Raw genomic sequence first — 21471 nt, 5'->3', positions numbered from 1 at the left:
GATGCAAACAATTGAATTAAATTGTATCTGGCAAATTATTTTAAAATATCATCGTGTGATGACAATGACAAATTAATCTAAGCCCATGAGGTTGACACTTGGTGGCTGTTGTGTTCCTAATAATATCAGTGGACAGATCTTTTGCTTCACTGACCTGGTAGTTCACGTGTGCTAACCAATGAAAGAAAACATTAAAACTTGCAGAAAATCTGGGGCAATAGCTTTTTCATTGCATGTATTGGCCTCAGGGGTTTGTATGCCAGGGTTTGTATGCTTCTTTGTATATTACGTAATTTATCTGTCTTTGTTATTTACTTGAAAACTAAGTTGATAGGGGAGTAACTTTGTCTTCATACCTCTGGATATTCACAGTATCATTTAGCACAGTGCTCTGAAGGCTCTAAATCTATTTTTTGACAGTGTACACTGTCTTCAATAAAAAGTTTTGATGCATTGCTTAAATGGGAATATAGAGACCTGTGTTCACTGTTTCTACCCGAGGTCCCCCCTCCCCATCCTATCTTTTGAAGAAAAATCTATAAAGGCTCTTTTTTTCTCTTTGAATTCCACAGTGACCCTTTTGACCATTCGTCCTAGGAATTGTCATTAGCAGAAAACATTGTTACCCATCTATATGTGGTGCTTCTTACTTTTAGGGAGAAAATAGAATTAGCAAGTTGAGCGTAGGACCACAGGTAGAAGGGTGAGTTTCTGACTTAGGAAAAGGGCCCCAATGTCCTTTAGTTAGTAACACACCTTAACCACATCCCAGTGGTTCCATGGATAGAATTGTCTGTATTTTAATATCACCATTTTATTGTATCCCAGTGCCATAAAGCATTAATAGCACCTGTGGAGTTATAGGCCAGGTAACATAACTAAATGTCACAAAGTCACATTAATATGTCTAAAGCTATATGTTCTTAGCTTTTTCGTCTTTGTGGGCAAAATAACCCTAAAAAGTTGCTATAAGATTATTATTTTTAAAGGTGTTCCTGGTAGCTTCCATTAATAATTATGACATTTTCCTTATTGGAGTGGCTGTCAGCAAATGTAACTCATGAACTGGATTGATGTGTGCAGTTCCTATTTTTTCCAATTGAAGATAGTAAAGACCATTGCTGATGGCTATAAAATAGATGTAGTTCATTTCAAGTGTCTTGGTTAACCAGACATTTAAACAGTACCTCAAGTACCAGTATAAAAGCAATAGTTTTTTTTTCTTTCTTAAATTAAGGATGTTAGCCTCACAGTTTTAAATCACAAAAAGCCAAAACCACACAGAATTGTCTGAAGATTTTATGTTGATCATTCTCTTGTTCCTCCTCATCATTTCAACTTAATAAATGGTCTTCATTTTATTTGTATATAAGCCAAACAAGCAGGACCTTGAGATAATACTAAATTCAAGTTCATCAATATAGAATTTACATTAACATTAAAACATTCTACAGAAGGCTGCCACTTGATATATCCTTTATGCTTCTTCACTAAGTAATTGCTTGTAAGTGCTTGTTTCTTTCTCCTTCATGTTTGAAGTAGACTTATTGGACATTATAGACTTTAGGGGAAATTACTACTGCTTAGATCTATTCAGACTAGCATATTTTTTAGTGGTCCCCCAAACTATTATTTATATTACTTGCTTAAGTTGTAAAAGAGAACTAAGCAGTTCTACCCCTTTTTAGAAAAAGTGTCCAATCAACATGTTATGTGGTGACAACTAGGAATGGTGACATCTTTGGGTCAAGACAAGGAAGAATGGGCTTTGATGCAGTTTATCAGCTCCAAAAAGAATATGGCACATTGGCCAGCAGAAGCCATGCTAACACTGAACCTTTAGCACTGGGCACAGGTACTGGATCTCTTCTCTGAGGCTAGCATATCAAGTGAAATAACTTTTTTTTTTTTTTACATTTGAAAATGAACCCCAAATAAGTTTAAAAATCATGCTCTTAACATATTCTCCATTCAAAATTTACATAAAACATGCATTTTTGCTCTAGTAGCCCAGATAATTTTTTTCTCACCTAATCTACCATGTAGCTGCAGAGAGATTCTTCTGCCTCAAGATGTAAACATAGGAGAAAAAATTAATAGTAGCATGATACCGAAGTTTTTGCAGCTCACATCTCGAACCATGTGGTGGCCAGTGAGCATGACCCTATCTTGAACTTCATTGTACTGCAAGTTAACTACCTTGTTAACAAAACAAAACAAAACAAAATAAAACAAAAAACTACTCTACCAGTGGCACCTTCATGAACAGAGTGGAGATGAATTCTGAGCTGTTGATTAGGATTGTGTCACAGGTTGCACAAGAAAATAAATGGATATCACCAATATGATCAAGGAAAATTCTGCCTATTTTGATAGCTGAAGTTCTAAGAACTCCGACCAGTAGTGAGATAGGTGTTGCCAGCCACTCTTCTCTCTCCAGCAGAGATGAAGCTTCTAGGCCAGTTGAGTCTCCTCTGAGTTTAGGAAGGTCTTGGCTGGTTTCTCCCTGGTTGAGCCTCAGCATCAATCACCAGAGTGACTCTGTCCCCTACAACCTTTGGTCCAGAATCCCCTTCATTTCTAGGCTTCCTCTCTCTCCCTACTATCCTTTTTCTGCTGGGCCCCACCCCTTCCCTGATCACCTTAGCTGATTCCCACTCCTCTTCTACTTGGGGGCCCAAAACTACCAGAAGCCGTAGACCCAGGGCTCGGTTTCTTTAAGATTGCTTGTGTGTAAGCAACTACGTGGGTTTTATTCTTCAGACAGCTAAATCTTGAAAAGTATTCTGTTTTGACATAGAAACAAATTTCTCAGATTAACTTTCTAGCTGCTGTTAATCAATACCTTCAGTTCTGTCTTGGATCCTTGAATTTGCTGACATTTCCTGGCCTACTGACTTCTCCTGTTGGCAGTGAGAATCGATAGGTAAGGATTTTCCAGAAGACAAGGAATAATGAACTTGACCTTAGCTTCTTGTTTTCTTTTCCTTAGACTGTTATACTTCTCACACCTACATCCCTTTGAGTTTTCTTTTTCTTTGTTAACTACCCCTAGATTATATTCTGCTGGGATTCATCACATTTTTTGTGTGTGTGTGTGTGAAATATCATGTGCAATACTCTTAAGTTGTAACTGGAGTTCCATGTGCCAATATAGTCTTGAGAAACTGATTAAGCCTTTAGCAAATTAATTGAATCCCCTTAGAGGTTTGACCCACAGTAAGATAGTTTAAGAATTAAAACAAATAAACCTGAACTGTGACAAAAATGGAGCCTTATGTTGCTTTGTTTTTACACAGGAGTGACTGCTTGGTTCAGAAAATTGTGAGTACAATTCTAATTTAAAAGATGATCCAATTTGAGGGTTTTCTTTTCCCCTTAAAGTTGGAGAAATTATGAAGCCTTAAGAAGCACTGAGTATAATTCAACTGTAATCCAGGTTTAGATACAATTTAATAATAGTTCATTTCCAAAATAAAGTTATTATAGGTGAAACCATGAAATTGCCTAACACTTGATTTTAATACATTGCACTAATTTTTTAAAACAACTCTGAGGAACCAGTATTTACAATAGATGGAATATTTCTGAAAAATCTGCCATCAGGTATATTTTTGTGTGTGTATATTTGTTTAGATAGAACCCAAAAGATCATATGAACTATGTCATAAAAGCAGAACTAGAGTGCAGAGTGTGAAACTTTTTAAAGCATGGAGTTTGGAAAAGGAGCAAATATCTTTTTTCAAAACCTACTAAAGTTTTCTCAGGAGTGAAGTCAAAATCTGAACTGCTGTAGACAAAGGGAAGCTTTTCCAGCTTTATTTTTTTATCTGCGCCAGAAAGTCCAGTATCCCTGACGTAGGAACCACTGTAATAAGAAGGGAATGATAGGTTCACCCAAAGGAAGACTGTTGCTTCATTAGGACAATTTGCCTTGGTCATTGGGTGTAACCTTTTGTGTTTCCCAACCTAATGCTTCATAGCAACAAGATGTTTCAGTAATGGTTCATCATAAACCCAGCATTCTCCATCTTCATAGAATAACCTTGACTCCCACTAAATTTTCTTCTTCCTTCCTTCCTTGGGTTTCTGCTCTTTGCCTTTCTTCAAGTTTGTACTTTGCTTCAATTGCTACATCAATGTCTCTGATTTTTAAATTGAAAGTGACATCCTTCTTTTTTTAATATTTATTTTTTAGTTATAGGTGGACACAATATCTTCATTTGATTTTATGTGGTGCTGAGGATTGAACCCAGTGCCTCACGCATGGTAGGCGAGCCTCAACCGCTGAGCCCGAGCCCCAGCCCCAGCCCATGAAAGTAACATCCTTCTAAAGGCAGCAGGACTCATACTTATTCTGATCTTTCAACTTACTCACTTTCTTCTTGATTATAGGCAACCTCTGTATTTTCCCATGTTGCATATTTTATACACATTATACTATTCCATTCCCCTTTGATCGAGCAAAAATACTTCCTGTCATTTGGAGAAAAAAATCTCAGCAGTAAATCTGTGTTTCTTGCCTCCATAGAAATAGAAAGGTTTAGTGTGGAAGACAATATTTGTACTATAAACTGTTTTGGTACAATTAATATTGCATTCTCCTCCTAGTTCCATCGAGGGACTGTGAGGATAGACCTTCCATAATTGTTGGGGAATGTGAGAATGTAATGTTCATCGTAGTCTAAACATGAGACACATCTTTGCCTTCTGTTGTGCACCCCAGTTAACCTCCCAAGGAATTTTGATTTAGTCCAGATATGAGCATCGAATTGGATTTTCTTATTAAAACATTCAGCATAATAGACTGAAATGGTGGATGATGGGAAACCTGAATGTTACACTATTATTGGAAACCTAAAGAAATGGCCTTTCTGAAACTAGCCTTGTGTTCTCTTTGGTGTCATTTGGTAATGTACAGTGACACTGAAAGATCTCACCCAAAATGGGATTGTATGGCTTTTGGTTACTGATACTTTCCTTCATGCATGAAAGGCTGAGAGGTATCATTTCACAGTCTGAATGATTCGATCCCTATGATCTTTATGATCCGGATGTGCAAAAAAGTCTGCATACATTTCTAAAATAGATCTTTTTTCAAGAATGAATATTGGGGGCTAGAATTGTTAGCTCTGTGGAAGAGCGCTTGCCTAGCATGTGTGAGGCACTGGGTTTGATTCTCAGCACCACATACAAATAAATAAAGGTTCATCAACAACTAAAAAATATTAAAAAAATGAATAAATGTTGGAAGAACTACCTTAGTAAGATCCATTCTGAGCCTAACCTGTGACAAGAGGTGCATGATAACACTCTTGTACTCCTCCACTGACCCTGCCTCCTCCTCATCATCTCTGTCATCATGTGAACCAAAAAGGTCAGCATCACTTGTGCATTGGACATGGAAGAATTCTGTGATTCTGTGGTATCTGGGCGCTTTAGACTATTTCCTGAACTGCTGTGTGTCAAGATTAAGGCAGATCCAGAAGAATCTATTACGTTCTTCGGGGATGAGCCACTCTGAAGGAATTCATCAGCATCACAGAATTCATCTACATTGCTAGAGTAAGAGAACTCTGGGACTGTATTTGGAGACAAGTTGACATGACTTGGAGAAGTCAGACTGCTAGTAGTGAATGCCCACTGCCTGTACTATTTGGTGTTGGAGTCTGATGATGTCCCAAGGTAGCTAATACAGGTCCAATAGGTAGGGAAGATGGCCACTGCTCTGACATACAAAACTGAGCTGGTTCTTGAGGTAAGACAGTCTGGGAAGGCATTGTGCTGATCACAGGTTCCAAGGGACTAGGTAGATATTGCATCTACAGGATTAATAATACTTTTAGCAATCTGCAGCAACACAGTGCAGTGTTTAATTGATTCTACCATGTTATTTGTTGTGTGAGAGTTTCAGTTTTCTTTCTCTCTTCATCATCTTTACAGTTTTGAAGCTTGTCATCCAAAAGTTTTAGTTGCTCTATCAAGATTTGTAGGTAAGCATCTGCCTTTGTCAGTTTTTTGTCAAAATCTTGGACTTTAGGAACAAATCCTGAATCTAAACCTTCAGAGGGCTGTTGGAAGGAGGCAGGGGGAGCACGACATTGGTGCCTCCATCCTTGCCTGAGCAGGCAGCAGGGACCCTGGGGACTTAGTGGTGGGGACCAGGCTCTTGGGGTCTATTCACTGCAAGCGGTGAGCAAGAAAGCCATTTGCCAAGGCCATCATCTTTGGTGCCTCCTGGAGTGGGAGTGGGGGCCTGCTCCTGAGCACCCCTCTTCTACCCCATCCAACAGATCTCCAGATCCCCAGGTGGCATTGTAGGCAGCTCAGCCAGAGGTTCATCCCCAATTTGAGGTCTTTGAAGATGTATAAAAATGTCTCTCTTGGATGTTTATATCTGGATTTTATGTAGTTTTCATATTTGTGACTTGTATGCAGTTTTTGCATCATAAATCTTGCATGGGACCTATTATTATTTCTCTTGAAATTTTTTCATTGTCTCCTCCCCCCCTTTTTTTTAAACATCATTTTTTGTAGAATTGTAGAATTTCAAATGGCATTTTCCTGGAGCAACTTATTTGTATTGGTCTTTGGGAATATTTCATTAGTGTAAATATTTTCACTTTACAGTGGCATACTCTTTTAAATAGAACTTCAGCTTTATACTTGAGTTCCTTGACTTTACCTTTTAAGCATTAGGACCATTGGCATACTATTGTTAGAACTTAAGTACTTTCCTTTTGTCACAGGATCTTGAAATGACCCCTTTTAGGACTGACAAGTTGTGATTGGGGTGATAACCTCCCATTGTAGAAAAACAAGAGAGATGTAGTTAACCAAATGCAATGGGCTGGAAACCTTTATCAGCACATACAGTAAGTATGTAAGCAGAGGCAGGGAGGGGAGCCCTGAGCAGGCATTTCCTCTGTGTTGGTGTTTTTTACTTCCAATTTGAGAGTTCTGTGGGTTTGGGTTTAATTGTGATAATGGTCTCTGGGGTAACATGGGCTGTAAGTGCCTTAAGAACTCCAGTCTTGTTAAGAATCAAGCCCACTCTGAAAGACCACTGTGCATATTTGTTCATTTCAAAGGTTGAAAATAGTATTGATAAAAAAGAAATTTTGTAGCCCAGCACTAGACACATAAAATCAGTCCCATGTTATTACTTTTTTATTCCCATATCAGAGTGGGTGTGGCTAATGTTATTAATTTGGTACATTCTCTTTGGTGTATATAAAGTTCATTTTAGGTTCTTTCCCTTACTTTTCTCCCTTTGTATTTGAAGAAGGAACATATTGATGAAAGAGAATTTGTAGTAATTTACATTGTACAGATTTTTTTTTTAAAGAGAGAGTGAGAGAGGAGAGAGAGAGAGAGAGAGAGAGAGAGAATTTTTAATATTTATTTTTCAGTTCTCGGCGGACACAACATCTTTGTTGGTATGTGGTGCTGAGGAGGATCGAACCCGGGTCGCACGCATACCAGGCGAGCGCGCTACCACTTGAGCCACATCCCCAGCCCTTGTACAGATTTTTAATCTGGCTCATTACTGAGGTAGAGTCATGAACATAGAAATACTTCAGTGTACAAACATGAATGACAAATTTCATTCCATTTCATAAATGTTGAATTTGAATAACTATATGCCACTTACTGTGTTAGATGATGATTGTTAACTCTTGTTCTTTTAGAATTATAAAGGAATAGATCTGATTTTCCCATTTAGAAAATATTGGACCCTTTTTCTGCTCTTTGAGAGATCTGATGCTCCAATGAATAAGAGGAAGGACAATTGAGTTCAGCTACTCAAATATAAAATTTTTCCCTACTCCCAGATTTAGAAAACAGATTTTTTTCCTAAATATATATATATTTTTTATTTTGAATTGTGCTTTGTGGGAAACTAATTTATTCACTATCTAAAGTGGTCTTATGTTTGTCTAGCAAGAAAATCCGCAAAAGGGTTCTCAAAAAAGCTAGCAATGAAATTGAAAAGTTTCTACTCTCACCCATGGTGATAAATCAAAACTGATGCTAAAGATGCAAATAGTCATTCCAGCACATTCTTTTTTGTTACTAGAATTGTTTAAGTTAATTAAGCCAGCAAAGTACTTCATTATCTATTATGCTGCATACTAATGGTAAATTAAAAGTTTTACTGTTCTATAATATGAAAATTTCTGAAAATCATATTTAAATCTTTATTTCCACCATGTTTTAAGTCTGTATATTTAAAGGTAATTAATATAATTGGGAAAATATATTTATTGTACCACAGGTTGCTAATTTGCGATGTTCACAAATCCAAGAATTTTTAACAAATGTTTGAAACTACTATGTGCATAGTAACTTTTGTTCATCTTTTTTGAGAGAGAGATTAAAACAGTATATAATGCATTTTTGTTAGACTGTCAGGAACTTAATTACCTTCAAGTTAGTATTGTAGAATTTCAAATGTCATCTATTAACTAAAATAAAAAAGCTGTTATAAATTACTCATTGATTTTTTTTTTTCATTTGCAGCATTTAAATATTAGAACACTGACGGATGATATGGTAAGGTTATCCTCAACATTTCTTTTGTCATGAATTTTAATTAACCATGTAATTCTCATGGTATGTGTGTTAACTCCTTTGGAATTGCTAAAAACTGATGCATTGGGAATTTACTGTTTATAGTGCTAAAATAAGAGGGATTACTGACAAAACACATAAAGTTGTTGCCTTTAATTGAGAAAGGGAATAGTCAATATGTTAATTTAAAAAATTTGTTTAATTACAAATTGTTAGTCAGCTTTGAATCATTCAAATCAGCTGTCATTCTTTGGGGATGAATTGCACACTTCCAAAAGAGGTAGGAAAAAAATCACTTGAGATGTGTCAGCTTTTCAGAAATATGTAGTTGCTAATTAAAGTAAAGCAGACTAAAATATGCATATATTTTAGAAATTTTGTTTATAAATGAAATCCAGACATATCCTTAATATGTGTGTTCTTCATGTTGTTAATAATAGTCTCTCATGGGTACTTAATACCTTAAAGCAACATTGCAGATACTTGTAATACAAATATTAGCATATTTAGCTAAGTTTTTCTGAGAAATTCATTTTCTAGTGTAATTCATGGTTAATGGTAAAGAAATACAAAAAGAACAAAGCCCAAATAAGCAATAATATCACAGTTATGTAAGCATGACATAGAGGGAAAAGCACAGCACTCCTTTGACCAGGTGTGTGAATTCAGCTTCACTATGTATTAAGCATGAAGTAGAGTGACTACATCATACTAAGCACTCAAAATGTTAGCTCCTCTGATATCCAAAGTGATGTCTTTGGCACCTGGGTAAGGTACACATGTAAAGGTGAATGAGACATAGACCTTGATACAAATGATTTAAAAAATTAGAATGTTTGTTTCCCTCTAAATAGTATCTAAGAAAAGGATATTTGTGAAAATTATTTAGTATAACATTTGTTCACATGTAGTTCACATATAGTTATTTTTGCTTAACAACAAGAATGTGTTCTGAGAAGTGTATTATTAGGTAATTTCGTTGTGTGAGCATCATAGAATGTTATGTACACAACCTAGGTGGTATAGCTTATTACACATTTAGTCTGTATGATGTATACCACTGTATATGTAGTCCATTGTTGACTGAAAAATGCTGTGTGATTGCATTAGTATTTAAAAAGCAATAGTGATGGGCTGGGATTGTGGCTCAGTGGTAGAGCGCCCGCCTAGCACGGGCATGACCTGGGTTTGATTCTCAGCACCACGTAAAAATAAAGGCATTGTGTTGTGTCCATATACAAAAATTCTCTCTCTCCCCTTCTCTCTCAAAAAAAGACAATAGTTATATGGAACACTTATGTAGTCTACATAATTATTTCTCACCTTGAAAGAGAGATGTTCCAGGCAGCTCCAAGTCCTGTACACTTACTGTGCTAACTTATCCCAGTCTCAAATGACTTCTTAGGGCAATAATAACCAGTTGCAATTTTTGCATGAATTTTTATAAGAACACAGAACCATACGATGATAGATTTATCACAGCTTTATTGATATATATAGCATTCATTTCACCCACTAAAAGTATTTAATTTAGTTCTTAGTATATGTGCAAGAGAAATCTAACCACTACTACAATCAACTGTAGAACATTTTCATCATCCTCAAAAAAAAGCTTAATTCCTTAAAATGAGCTCATACTCCTCATTTTCCCTCAGCTCCCTTAGCTTCAGGAAACTACTAGTCTATTTCCCATCTCCATGCATTTGCCTGTTTTGAAAATTTCACATAAATGGAGTCATATTATACATGGTGGTGGAGTCTACAACAGGCCATTCTAGAAACCATCTTGCTCTATCTTATATGAACAAGTGGATTTATTCTCAGTGGAGCCTTTGTTAAGTCTATCTCCATCCTGTTACTACTCCTTACCATTACCCTCCTTCTTGCAACTGCCCTTGGTAGGGTCCACACTTTGAGCACCTAGTGGATAGTTTTAGCACTTCATCATTTATCTGACTTTTTCACTAGTTTAAACCTTTGAAGGCAGGGACATTGTGGTGTTAATATTTCCAGCAGCCAGCATGTTGTCTGGCACTAGTAAACATTTCAGTGTTTGTTTTTGAGGACCTCCTGCCAGTCTTTCTGACCACCTGCCTACCTGGTGGTGACTGCTGCCTTGCCCTGCTTTCATCTTAGGTGCATGAATGACCTTCTCTTCTGAATTCCTCCTTGGCCATCTTCACGTGGACTTGATGACTGAACTGCTGTCTCCTCATTCTTTTTTTTTTTATTGGTTGTTCAAAGCATTACAATGCTCTTGACATGTCATATTTCATACATTTGATTCAAATGGGTCATGAACTCCCATTTTTACCACATGTACAGATTGCAGAATCACATTGGTTACACATCCACGTTTATACATACTGCCATACTAGTGTCTGCTGTATTTTGCTGCCTTTCCTATCCCCTTCCTATCCCCCCTTCCATCCTCTCCCCTCCCATCTTCTCTCTCTACCCCATCTACTGTAATTCATTTCTCTCTCTTGTTTTTTTTTCCCCTTTCCCCTCACATCCTCTTATATGTAATTTTGTGTAACCATGAGGGTCTCCTTCCATTTCCATGGAATTCCCCTTCTCTCTCCCATTCCCTCCCACTTCTTGTCCCTGATTAATGGTAATCTTCTCATTCTTGCTGTTCTTTTCTGGTCTTGTCTTTAGCTTGTCTCCACAGTAAGATCAAGCAGGTCGTCCAGTTATGGCAGCTGGGTCCATTGTCCCAGAGGTCTGAAAATAAGCATAGCCATTTTGGACTAGAGATACCAAAGAGTAGATTCTTCCTTACTTGCTGTTAACTGACATAGAGTGTGTGGAAAGAGTGTTGGATTTAGAATCAGAAGAGTCTTGTTGAGAGACAGACTTCTCTACTACATAGCTCTGTGACCTTTACAGATCCATTATTTTCGTGTTCCTTTATTTGTATTGAGGCAGGATTAATCTCTCCCTTCCTCATAGGGGTTTGATGAGTTGCATTTAGGCAGAAGTGTATTGAACTGCTGCTCTCAGTTCTGTCCCTTTTTACTCTATTTTACAAACATTTTCTGATATATGACAGAGAGGTAGTGTGACACATTTGCAGCTGAGCCTTACAGGAGATGTGTGCTGTAGATCAATGTGAAGCTGTGAGAAGGGAAAGGGTAGATGGATATTTTGAGGACTCTTTAAACTATTTATGGTGTGTTAGAGCTCAGGGAAGCATTTGCCACTGGCGCTCTGATAGGTTCTGGCAGTATGTTTTCTAATTAAAGTCTGCCACCCTCATAACATATACATTCCATGTGTGCTTTTCATTTAGAATTTCTTAATGTGAATAGCCATTTGGTAGAACTCGAGAAAAGGCATATAAAAATAGTTCTGCTGTAGTCACAGGTTTGAATAACGGTATGTTAGAAACATTAAATATGAACATACGGGAAGCATTTATGCTAAAAACCCATCCCTTTAAGTTGTTTGGTTAAAGGCCTGCAAAAGTATGCCTCATTTAAAGTTTTTTTCTTGAGAGTTAATATCAGAATTGAATTTCACAGGACAGTCTTGTTAAAAGAATGAAGGATTACCATAGTGTTGGGGTTTCTAGGCAGTGTTATAGACGTTGAGCAGTGAGCATTCTCTGGGTATAGGTGCAGTTTAGTTTATTACTATCCATTGTGGATACCTGGGTTGGGAAGGAGGTTTCCTCAGAGGCACAAGGTTGGGAGGAGGGAGAGCTAGAGGAGATCAGTTTGAAAAAGTAAGTTGGAAAAAATGGAATATGGACTTAACAATGCTGAGATATCCATCAAAGTGTCCCTGAGTGTTTTTGGAGCTTAGGAGTTCTTTTGACTTTCTCTTTTCTCCCTTGTCCCTCACACCATTTGTCCGTAGTGCAGTATTCCTACTGATCTTCATCTCTTTTATACTGCTAGCCTATTTTGTCCTATAGCAATGGTTTTCAAACTTGTTTTTTTTTTTTTTTTTGACTACGACCCACAGTAAGAGGTAGCATATTTTTTATTTATTTATTTTTTTTGCTAGCCTAATCATAGAAAACTACAAACTGGGTCTCAGTTTAAAACAAAGTTTTTGTAACCAATATTTAATGTTTTAAGCATAATGAACTCTGATTATTTCCTATTTCTTTCCACTTTTCTTCACTCCTCTCTCATTATTTTTTTGGGAAAAAAAAACGATAGTGATCAGATCCACTAAGAGGATTTAATGACTTACAAGTAACAACTACAGCTAGAAAAGCAAAGTTGGCCTGCATAGGAACTAGAAAGTCATGAGGTCTCTCAGTTAGCGTCTATTCTTTATGAAAGCATGTAGGAAAGTTAGTTTAGAGGGACAGTCTTGATTGACTTTGTATAAGTTCTTTTGCTTTCAAGTTTGGTATCCCTGTTTATGGGGATTGTTTAAGGGAGAAGTAAAAAAAACTGAGTAAATCATACATTTAAAATATTAACAGTAGGATTAGTAACATGCACTTTTTTATTGAGGCATGGTTTGCATACAATGTAACATACTAGTTTCAAGGGTAAAGTCTGAAGTTTGACAAATGTATGCAATTATGTATGTGCTACAGTCATGATAGAAAGCTTTTCATTACCTCAGCAGTTCCTTGTGTGCCCCTTTGCAGTCAATTCTCTTTCTTTGTGACTCTTGACAATCTGTTTTCTGAACTACAGTTCAGTTTCTAGAATTTCATGTAAATGGGATAACATAGTATATTATCTGTATCTGGCTCAGTGGTAAAACTACAGTTGGTTGGGTTCTTTCCAGTTTTTGGCTCTTATGAATGAAGCTGCTGTAAACATTTTTCTTTCAGGAATTTTTTCTTCATTTCATCTGTGTTTTTGAGTTTATGGAGATAAAGATGTTTATAATATTTCCTCATCTTTTAAATGCAGGATCTGTCTTGATGCCCTCTTTTCTGAAGTTGATATGGACACTTTGTGACTTTTAGTTTTTCCTTGTTTCATCTAACTAGATGTTGTCAATTTTATTGATCTTTTAAGAGATCCAGCTAATTTTCAATATAGTTCATTTGTTTCAATTTATTTATTATTTTCTTCATTATTTCATTCCGTCTGTTTTTTTTATGGTTCTTAAAGATAGAAGCTTAAAACATTGATTTGAGACTTTTTTATGGAAATTTATAGCATAAGATTCTTATATCTGAGACCTGTTTTAGCTTCGTTTCACAAATTGTGGGATGTCTTCATTTTTGTTCACTTGAAAATATTATTCCCTATTGATTTCTTCTCTATCTTTAGATATATGTTTTAGTATATATTGCTTAATTCTCAAATTTTTGGGATTTTCCTGCTTCTTTCTGTATCTGATATATAATTCTCCTGCAGACTGACTTTTGGTTTGTGTGAGTTCAGTCCTTCCCAATGAAAGTCTTGCTATATGTCCCAGAATGTGGTCTATCTTGGTGAATGTCTCTGTGTTTCTGCTTTTATTGGAATGAATCTATAGATAGTGAAGAGGTCATGATGGTTGATGGTGTTCACATTTTCTATTTGAATTTTCTTGTCTCTTGTTTCAATTATTTTTAAGGGAGAAGTGTTGAAGTCTGCAACTATAATTTTACATTTTATTTATGTCTCCTTTCCATTCTATCAGCTTTTGCTTCATGTCTTTTGAAGCTTTGCAGTGAAGAGCATATAGTTGTCCCTTGGTCTCCATAGGGTATTGGTTCCAGGACCCCTGCAAATACCAAAATCCATGGATGCTCAACTACTTTATATAAAAGATTTGCGTATAATCTTCACACATTATATATTGTGTAGGGAATAATGACATGAATAAGATATTTGTACATGATATGTTCAGTACAGACCCAGTGGTACAGATGCAACCAATATAGGCCTAGATATATTTTCCATCCAAGGTTGCTTGACTCTGTGTATATGGAGGTGCTGACTATATGCATTTAGGATTGTTGTGAGTTGTTTAGTATTATGAATGACTTCTTTTGTCCCTAGTAGTAATCACTAGTTTTTAGTCCTTGGAAATTAGTAGATTTATCTACTCGATATATTTGTCTGCTTCTTCTTTGAAGAACAAATACTTTTTGACTTTTGGAATATCAAATTTTCTTGATTTCATATTTCTCTCTTTTTCTATCGTGTGTGTGTGTGTGTGTGTGTGTGTGTGTGTGTGTGTTTCCTTTGCCTTTCTTACACTATTTTTATTTCTTTTTTCTTCTGAAGCTATGGCTCTTCTCTGTATATGATGCTTTACTTGGATGATGACCTCTTAAGTTTTCAGCTGCCACTTACGTTGCTGTCTATGACCTTTTCCTCCAATGAGACATACTATCATTGGCCTAATGGTTGCAGTTGCATGGATGTCCCATTTTTACTAGAAACTCTACATGCCCAAGCTGTACACTCTTCTCCTAATTTTTTAAAAAATATTTTTTAGTTGTTGATGGATACAATACCTTTATTTATTTATTTTTATGTGGTGCTGAGGATCTAACCCAATGCCTCACCCATGCTAGACAAGTGCTTCACCACTGAGCCGCAACCCCAGCCCCCTCCTAAACTTTTCATTCCTGTATTTTCTTAGTAGTTAGCTTTATCCTTATGCACTTTCTTTGTGGTTATTTTTTGACCCTGTCTCCTCTATCAGAGTGATAGTGTCATCATTTTTCTTGTCTGGACTCCTTAATAGCTTTGTGTTGCTCCCTAAAAAGATCACTTTCAGCAGAACAATCAGAGTGACCTATCTAAATTGTGTATCTGGTTATGCTTTTCCCTATTCAAAACTGCTTATTTGCATCTTTTATCCATAGGTTGAGGCTGTGGTCTTTAATGTGGCATGTGAGGACTCCCTGCTAGGACCCTCCCTCTCTAACTTGATGTACAGCCCTCAGTTAATATGCAGGAAGCTTCTTGGGAATAGATTACTGACAGACTGTAAAAATATAATTGGGAGTGAGTCTGGAAGAGGCTGGGCAGCCACAGGCTTAGGCTAGGGGGCTTAGAACCTCTCCCTTGGAACATGTGTGCCCAGTGAGCTGCTGGTGCAGAGGCAGGCTTGACTTTTTTATACCTGAAATACATCTAAAATAAAAACAAAAAGAGAGAGAAACATAACTGAGGAATTATAGCTCTAGTTAAAAAGCATAAGTATGGTGTAATTATTAGCTATGTGCTAAATATTATCCCAAATGTTAGCTTTATCCATACGTTTAACCTTCACTTGAGCCTCTGAGTAAGTCCTAGTATTTCCATTTTTAAAGATGGGGAAACTGAGAGCTTAATAAACTTTTTCAAAGACTTGGGTAGCCAGGAATACTGGCAGGCTGGCTCCAGAGAACATCTTTATCAAGAGATTATGCTTCCACTTAAGTACTATCCTTTTTACTACTGAGCACCAAGTATCAAACCTAGAAGTGTATCTCATTATATTCTGCTTTTCTTTTCAAGCCATCTGTATGAGACTTCTCACTTGTAAAATGACAGGGATAAAAGGTATCATAACCATTGATCTTAATCCTGAGAAAAATGTTTATAATTGTGAAGACATATCTAAATTTTCTGTAATGAGATATGAAGTATTTTGAATATTTTAAGTAAACAAAATGGTGTAAAGAACATTGGAAAAACTTCTGTGCAGGATTTCTTTACAAAGCTAGCAACAGTTGTACCCTGCTCCCAGATACAGGTATAGACTTTTCTGGGTCCCCTTAAGGCTCCCATGGAAGTGGAACCAATGTGGATATTGCTTGGTCTGGGATGGGTTCTATCGATTGCTTTGAGAAGCTCTTCCCTTCCTTCTTCTTCTCCTGGATGCTGACTGTTCTCTGTGAACTTCTTAAGAAACAACTCATGCAAATTCTGAGTGTTTTCTGTGGGTCTGGTTCACTCAAAGATAGTTCCCCAGGTGAATGGCCTAAAAGGATGGGCTTTGTCTACCTGTGGACTCTTCCTGTACTTTCTGAGATGTGATAGGTTTTGTGGGATATATGCTGAAATAGACATCACACTCACGGAAGGAGAAAAAATGATTTAAATTTTCTGTCTTTGTGCCTAACTTTTGAGTGAGATAATGAAATATAAATTATTAGTTTTGCCAAAATAAGAGCTCAACTTAAAAAAATTATTTTACTGGGGCTGGGATTGTAGTTCAGTGGTAGAGTGCTTGCCTAGCACATGTGAGGCACTGGATTCAACCTCAGCACCACATAAAATTAAATAAATAAAAAATTACTTAAATAAAAAATATTTTTTAAAATAAAATTTTTAAATTAAAATTTATTTAAAAAAATCTCACTTATAGAAAATCCAGAAACATCATTTTAAAAAGTTATTTTACTGGCCTAGTAAAATAGTAGGCTTTCTTTCCTTTTGCATTTCTATTAACTTTTTATATTTCCTTGATAAGTTAAAAACAAGTGATAGATCCAAAGGCGTTAATATTTTTTTTACATTCTTTTTGTCAAACTATACATTCAAAATAAACTTTTCTGTATAAAATAGAAATACTAGCATGAACTGGGGCAACTCAATATAAATAATAAAATATATCAAAACAAATTCTGTAGACTTAATATTTACCAAGTCAGGTGGGCCTTTTAAAGCCCATTAATATGAGTTAATTAGGACTTCCTGTGCTGAGATTTTCTGTAGTAGCATTTAAGTACTAACTCAGAATCTTTAAATATTTATGGGATAGTTTAGAGAGTGCCTCCTCACATGAGTAGAAACGTGAGAATGAGATCAAGAGCTCTCAGAGTGGAATATACAAAGATGTAGTGTATGCAGGTTTGTTTATTCATTTTTTCCACTTATTCATCAGATATTTATTGAGTATCTAATATTGTTATAGAAATACAAAGATTTATAAGAATGTGTGCCTCCCGGGAATATAGAGAAACAGACATGTATATAGTGAGTAGTTGTAGTGTGGTGTGAGGGGGGCCACAACAGTGTACAGGATTCAGTAGAAATAGTGAAATATACCTGATCTTGGGGAAAGGTGTAGGAAAGATGACTTTCATTATGAGTCTGAAGGACAAGTTGGAATCCAGACTAGCAGGAGTTGTAATTTTTTTTTTACCCTGTAATAAATTTACTTCTGAGATGTCAATGGAATGGATTGCTAGTGGAAACACATTAGAAAGCACTTAATGATATCTTTAGAGGACTTTTATGTATGGGTAATATTGAGCTATGCCTTTTAAAAATAGTAATATTTATTTAGAGGACTAATTTATACTTACTGTTTATATTTGAACATGGATAATTAGAATTATTATCCTAGATACAACTTCGCGTTTTTCTTTTTTAGTGGTTTCTGTGTTCCTTCCTTTTGGTACTTTCCTTACTGCCTTTATTAACCAACTTTCTGTTTCTGTGACAAAATACCTGAGATAATCAACTTGAAGGAAGGGTTTAGTTTGGATCACAGTTTCAAAGGTTTTACTCCCTCATAACATGGTGCCCTTGCTTTGGGTCTGTGGTGGTGGAGTACATCTTGGCAATAGCATATGGCAGAGAAGGCCTGTTTACCACATGGTGGTGGTGGGAGGATGGGGAGTGAGAGAAGCTGGGATCCCACTATACCCTTCAAGTGCATAATCCTATGGGTGTAACTTCCTTCTACTAGGCCCTACAACCTAAAGGTTCTACCATTTCCCAGTAGTCCCACAGATTGCTGACAAAGCCTTTAAATCATGGACCTTTGGGGGACATTCAAGATCCAAACTATATTACTACCATACATTATGACATTCAATTACAGAGGTTCATATTTGTTTTTAGGATAGGTGGACTGTTCTTTAAATTACAATTGTTGGGAAGAGCCTGGGCTATTACTGAATGTCTAAAAGCTTAAACACCTGTCATTTTCCCTAATATATTGTTATGTAAAATATTGTTGAGAATGATTTAGCCATGTAAGAAGCAATGACTGGTGTTCAAGGCCTGGAGGATTGGAAGGTAATTGCTAATTTATTCAACAAATATTAATAGAACTATCTCTCTATGCTTAAAGTCATGCTAAGTTCCAAGGGTAGTTTATTGAGTAGAATGACAATCTCTATTCTCAAGGACTTAAAGCCTTATCCAGTAAATGTATGCATTAACAGGCAGGTTCAGAATGGTATGCAGGGTACCTAATGGCAAACTCCAGGTCTGCAACATCTACTCCATTCTTGTGGAATGAGGAAGGGCCCCTACATGAATTGTAGCTCAAATTGACAGCTGGAGATTGAGTTGACATTAGCTAGTAAAGAGGATTGTGGGGGTGGAATGGAGGGTCAGTTCTGGAAAGAAAAAAAACAACATGTGCATGTTTTTGAGAAACAAGTTTGTTCATTTCATGTAGATCATATAGCAGGAGGTGGTGGAATAGTGGTGAAGAGATTGTTTGATGAGGAAGTCAGGATCAGATCAAGGTGGACCTTGAAGGATAAGATTTGAATGCCATTTTATGCACAATGGAGAACCATTAAAAGATTTTAAGTAGAAGTGAGGACATGATTGGATTTGCATTTTCAATAAGATCAAAACAATAATGGTATAGAAAATTGCTTACAGTGGTGGGGGTAAAAGGGGAGTGAAGACTTGGAAGCTGGTTAGGAGGCTGTAGAACTTATTCTAATAGCCTAAACTAGGGTAATGCCTGTAGGGATGGAGAGAAGATGAATTAATAAAGTGTAATCCATAGGGTTTGCCTATTGTTTTACTGGTTTTCATTAATTATCACAATTCAGATCACTTTTCAGCTAGCATAAGTCAACACAAGAAGTCTTAATTAATTCATAGATTCTGAAAGCACCCTTTTTTTGTATTTCTCCATTCAGGTCTGAGTGATCTCTTAAGCTGACATTATCTCCACTCCTCCACGCTTTCCTCTTACTTTGTCCTTTGGAACTTAAAGTCTGTTATTTTAATGTTTTCTTTCCTTTTTGCTGTAATTGAAACCTGGATGATGTTTTGTGGCTTTATTTTCCTGCTTGCAGTTCTTTTTGAAGCACAAACCATGAGAGTATGCAGCTTGTTGCATTTTTTTTTTCCTTGTTACTAGGGATTGAATCCAGCAGCGCTTAACTACTGAGCCACATCTCCAGCCCAGTTTTTGTTTATTTTTCAAATTTTTTATTTTGAGACAGAGTCTCTCTAAGTTGCTTAGGGCTTTGCAAAGTTGCTGAGGCTGGTTTTGAATTTGGCGATCCTCCTGCCTTAGCCTCCCAAGCCACCTCAAGTATAGGCCTTCTCTTACCTCCCACTGATTCACTGAGGACATTAGAACTTGAGCTACTTTCTTTTTTTCCACCACTACTTCTGTGATCAGTCTGTATCCATCTATCAGGGTTCCCAAACTGGAGCCTATGGATCAGGAAGGCATCTGTTGTGGAACTTATGGTGTTGGAAAAAAATCTTTATTTTCATTAATTTTTAAGTGAAATTCAATATTTTTATTAATTTTGAATATAGGGAGAAAACAGCCATCATTGTATTAAAACAAAAGAACAAACCATAATAGTATTTACCTGTGACTTTCACCAGCAGAAATCAAATGTTTTCAAAGTACATTAGTTATTAAGATATTTCAGAAGTAGTTCATATTCAACATGTTGACATTAAACTTGCATTTACCCTTTCTTTAGTGCAGCAATATATTACTATATTAATCTTTATTTTAATATTTTGATCTTTTTACTTTAGTTTTTTTTTAAATTGTATACATTTTTATTTTATACACTTAAAAGTCTTACTCTGTGTGTAGCTTCAAATTACTCATCTGTTGCTATGTGATAAGATTATGATGTGGCTCAGGCTGCAGTCCTCTGAAGTCCTGATAGGACTGGAGGATCCATTTCCAAGATGGTTTACTCATAGTTGACAAGGTAGTGCTGATGTTGGAAAGCGCCCCCAGTTCTTCCTCTGCATGAACAAGGGAGAGAATTGAACAACAGCAAATGAGGTAGAGAGGGAAGATGGGAGGGGAGGGGAGGGGGGATAGTAGAGGATAGGAAAGGTAGCAGAATACAACAGTCACTAATATGGCATTATGTAAAAATGTGAATGTGTAACCGATGTGATCCTGCAATTTGTATTTGGGGTAATCATTCATTCATACCTTTCAGTATCAACTGGCTGACTTCTAGATGTCTGCTAGGTACTGTTATGTAGGCTGAATATACAACAGTGACTATAATATGTGTTGGTGTGAAACAAATTTTCCCAAAACTTAATGACTTAAAACAGCAAACATTTATTTTATCATACAACTTCTGTGGGTCAGAAATTTGGTAGTTGCTTTTATGGGTGGTTCTAGCTTGGGGTTTTTCATGAGGTTTAACAAAGATGTAGTTAATGGTAAATTAAAGCCTTTTTTGGGATTTCCAATATATTGGAGTCATAGGCCAAAGTTCTGATTCCGGGGTTCCCAAAAAACAGCTCTGGCAACTACACCAAAATCCAAACAGAAAAGGTAATGGTGAATAGTAGGAAAGGAAATTTTAGTCCATATGACCACACTGGAAAGACAAAGAGAGATCCAGTATCTTCACTCTGTCCTCTGGTTGCTGACATGATTGGGGGGTGGAGGGTGGGGTGTGACAGAATTGCCTATTTAAGCAGGCTTGGTCAAACTGTGGTCTGGTAGTCATTGACTTCTGGCTTTTCCAGGTAGCTTCAGAGAAGTCTTGTATCACTTGGGGCAATTTTCACTTGTTCAGAATGTTTATTTAGACCCATGGTCCCCGAAGTGGGAAGTTCAGTTCCCATGAGGTGGTTGCTCCTGTTTAGGGCAGTCTCACCATGGGGCGATGTGCCAGCCTCCTGGTATTCCTAGAAGGTGCAGGGCAATGACCGAAGACTATGAGGCACCACTCCAGTGGCCTGAAATAGAATGCTGCAAGTTTTCCCTTAGTCTTCAAGGGGAAAAGATAGG

The 21471-nt window shown here is 36.6% G+C and overlaps 1 protein-coding gene and 1 pseudogene across 4 annotated transcripts in view; one reads left to right on the top strand and one right to left on the bottom strand.

The window, feature by feature from the left end:
* The window catches only part of Diaph3 (diaphanous related formin 3), a 460724-nt gene that overhangs the window by 16904 nt on the left and 422349 nt on the right, over positions 1 to 21471 (top strand). Inside the window, exon 2 of one of the 4 annotated variants that reach the window (XM_077792728.1) lies at positions 8524 to 8556. The exons of the other annotated variants lie outside the window; for them this stretch is intronic. Coding sequence (XP_077648854.1) covers positions 8524 to 8556 — 33 coding nt within the window. The remainder of the gene's footprint in view (positions 1 to 8523; positions 8557 to 21471) is intronic. 4 annotated transcript variants of the gene reach the window in all.
* Positions 3970 to 11385, bottom strand: LOC113199368 (oxysterol-binding protein-related protein 9-like; annotated as a pseudogene).

Source organism: Urocitellus parryii, chromosome 2, assembly GCF_045843805.1.
Source record: "Urocitellus parryii isolate mUroPar1 chromosome 2, mUroPar1.hap1, whole genome shotgun sequence".
In the NCBI taxonomy this organism is placed as follows: Eukaryota; Metazoa; Chordata; class Mammalia; order Rodentia; family Sciuridae; genus Urocitellus; species Urocitellus parryii.
Note: the sequence above shows the minus strand (reverse complement) of the source record. Positions and strands in the feature narration are given on the sequence as shown.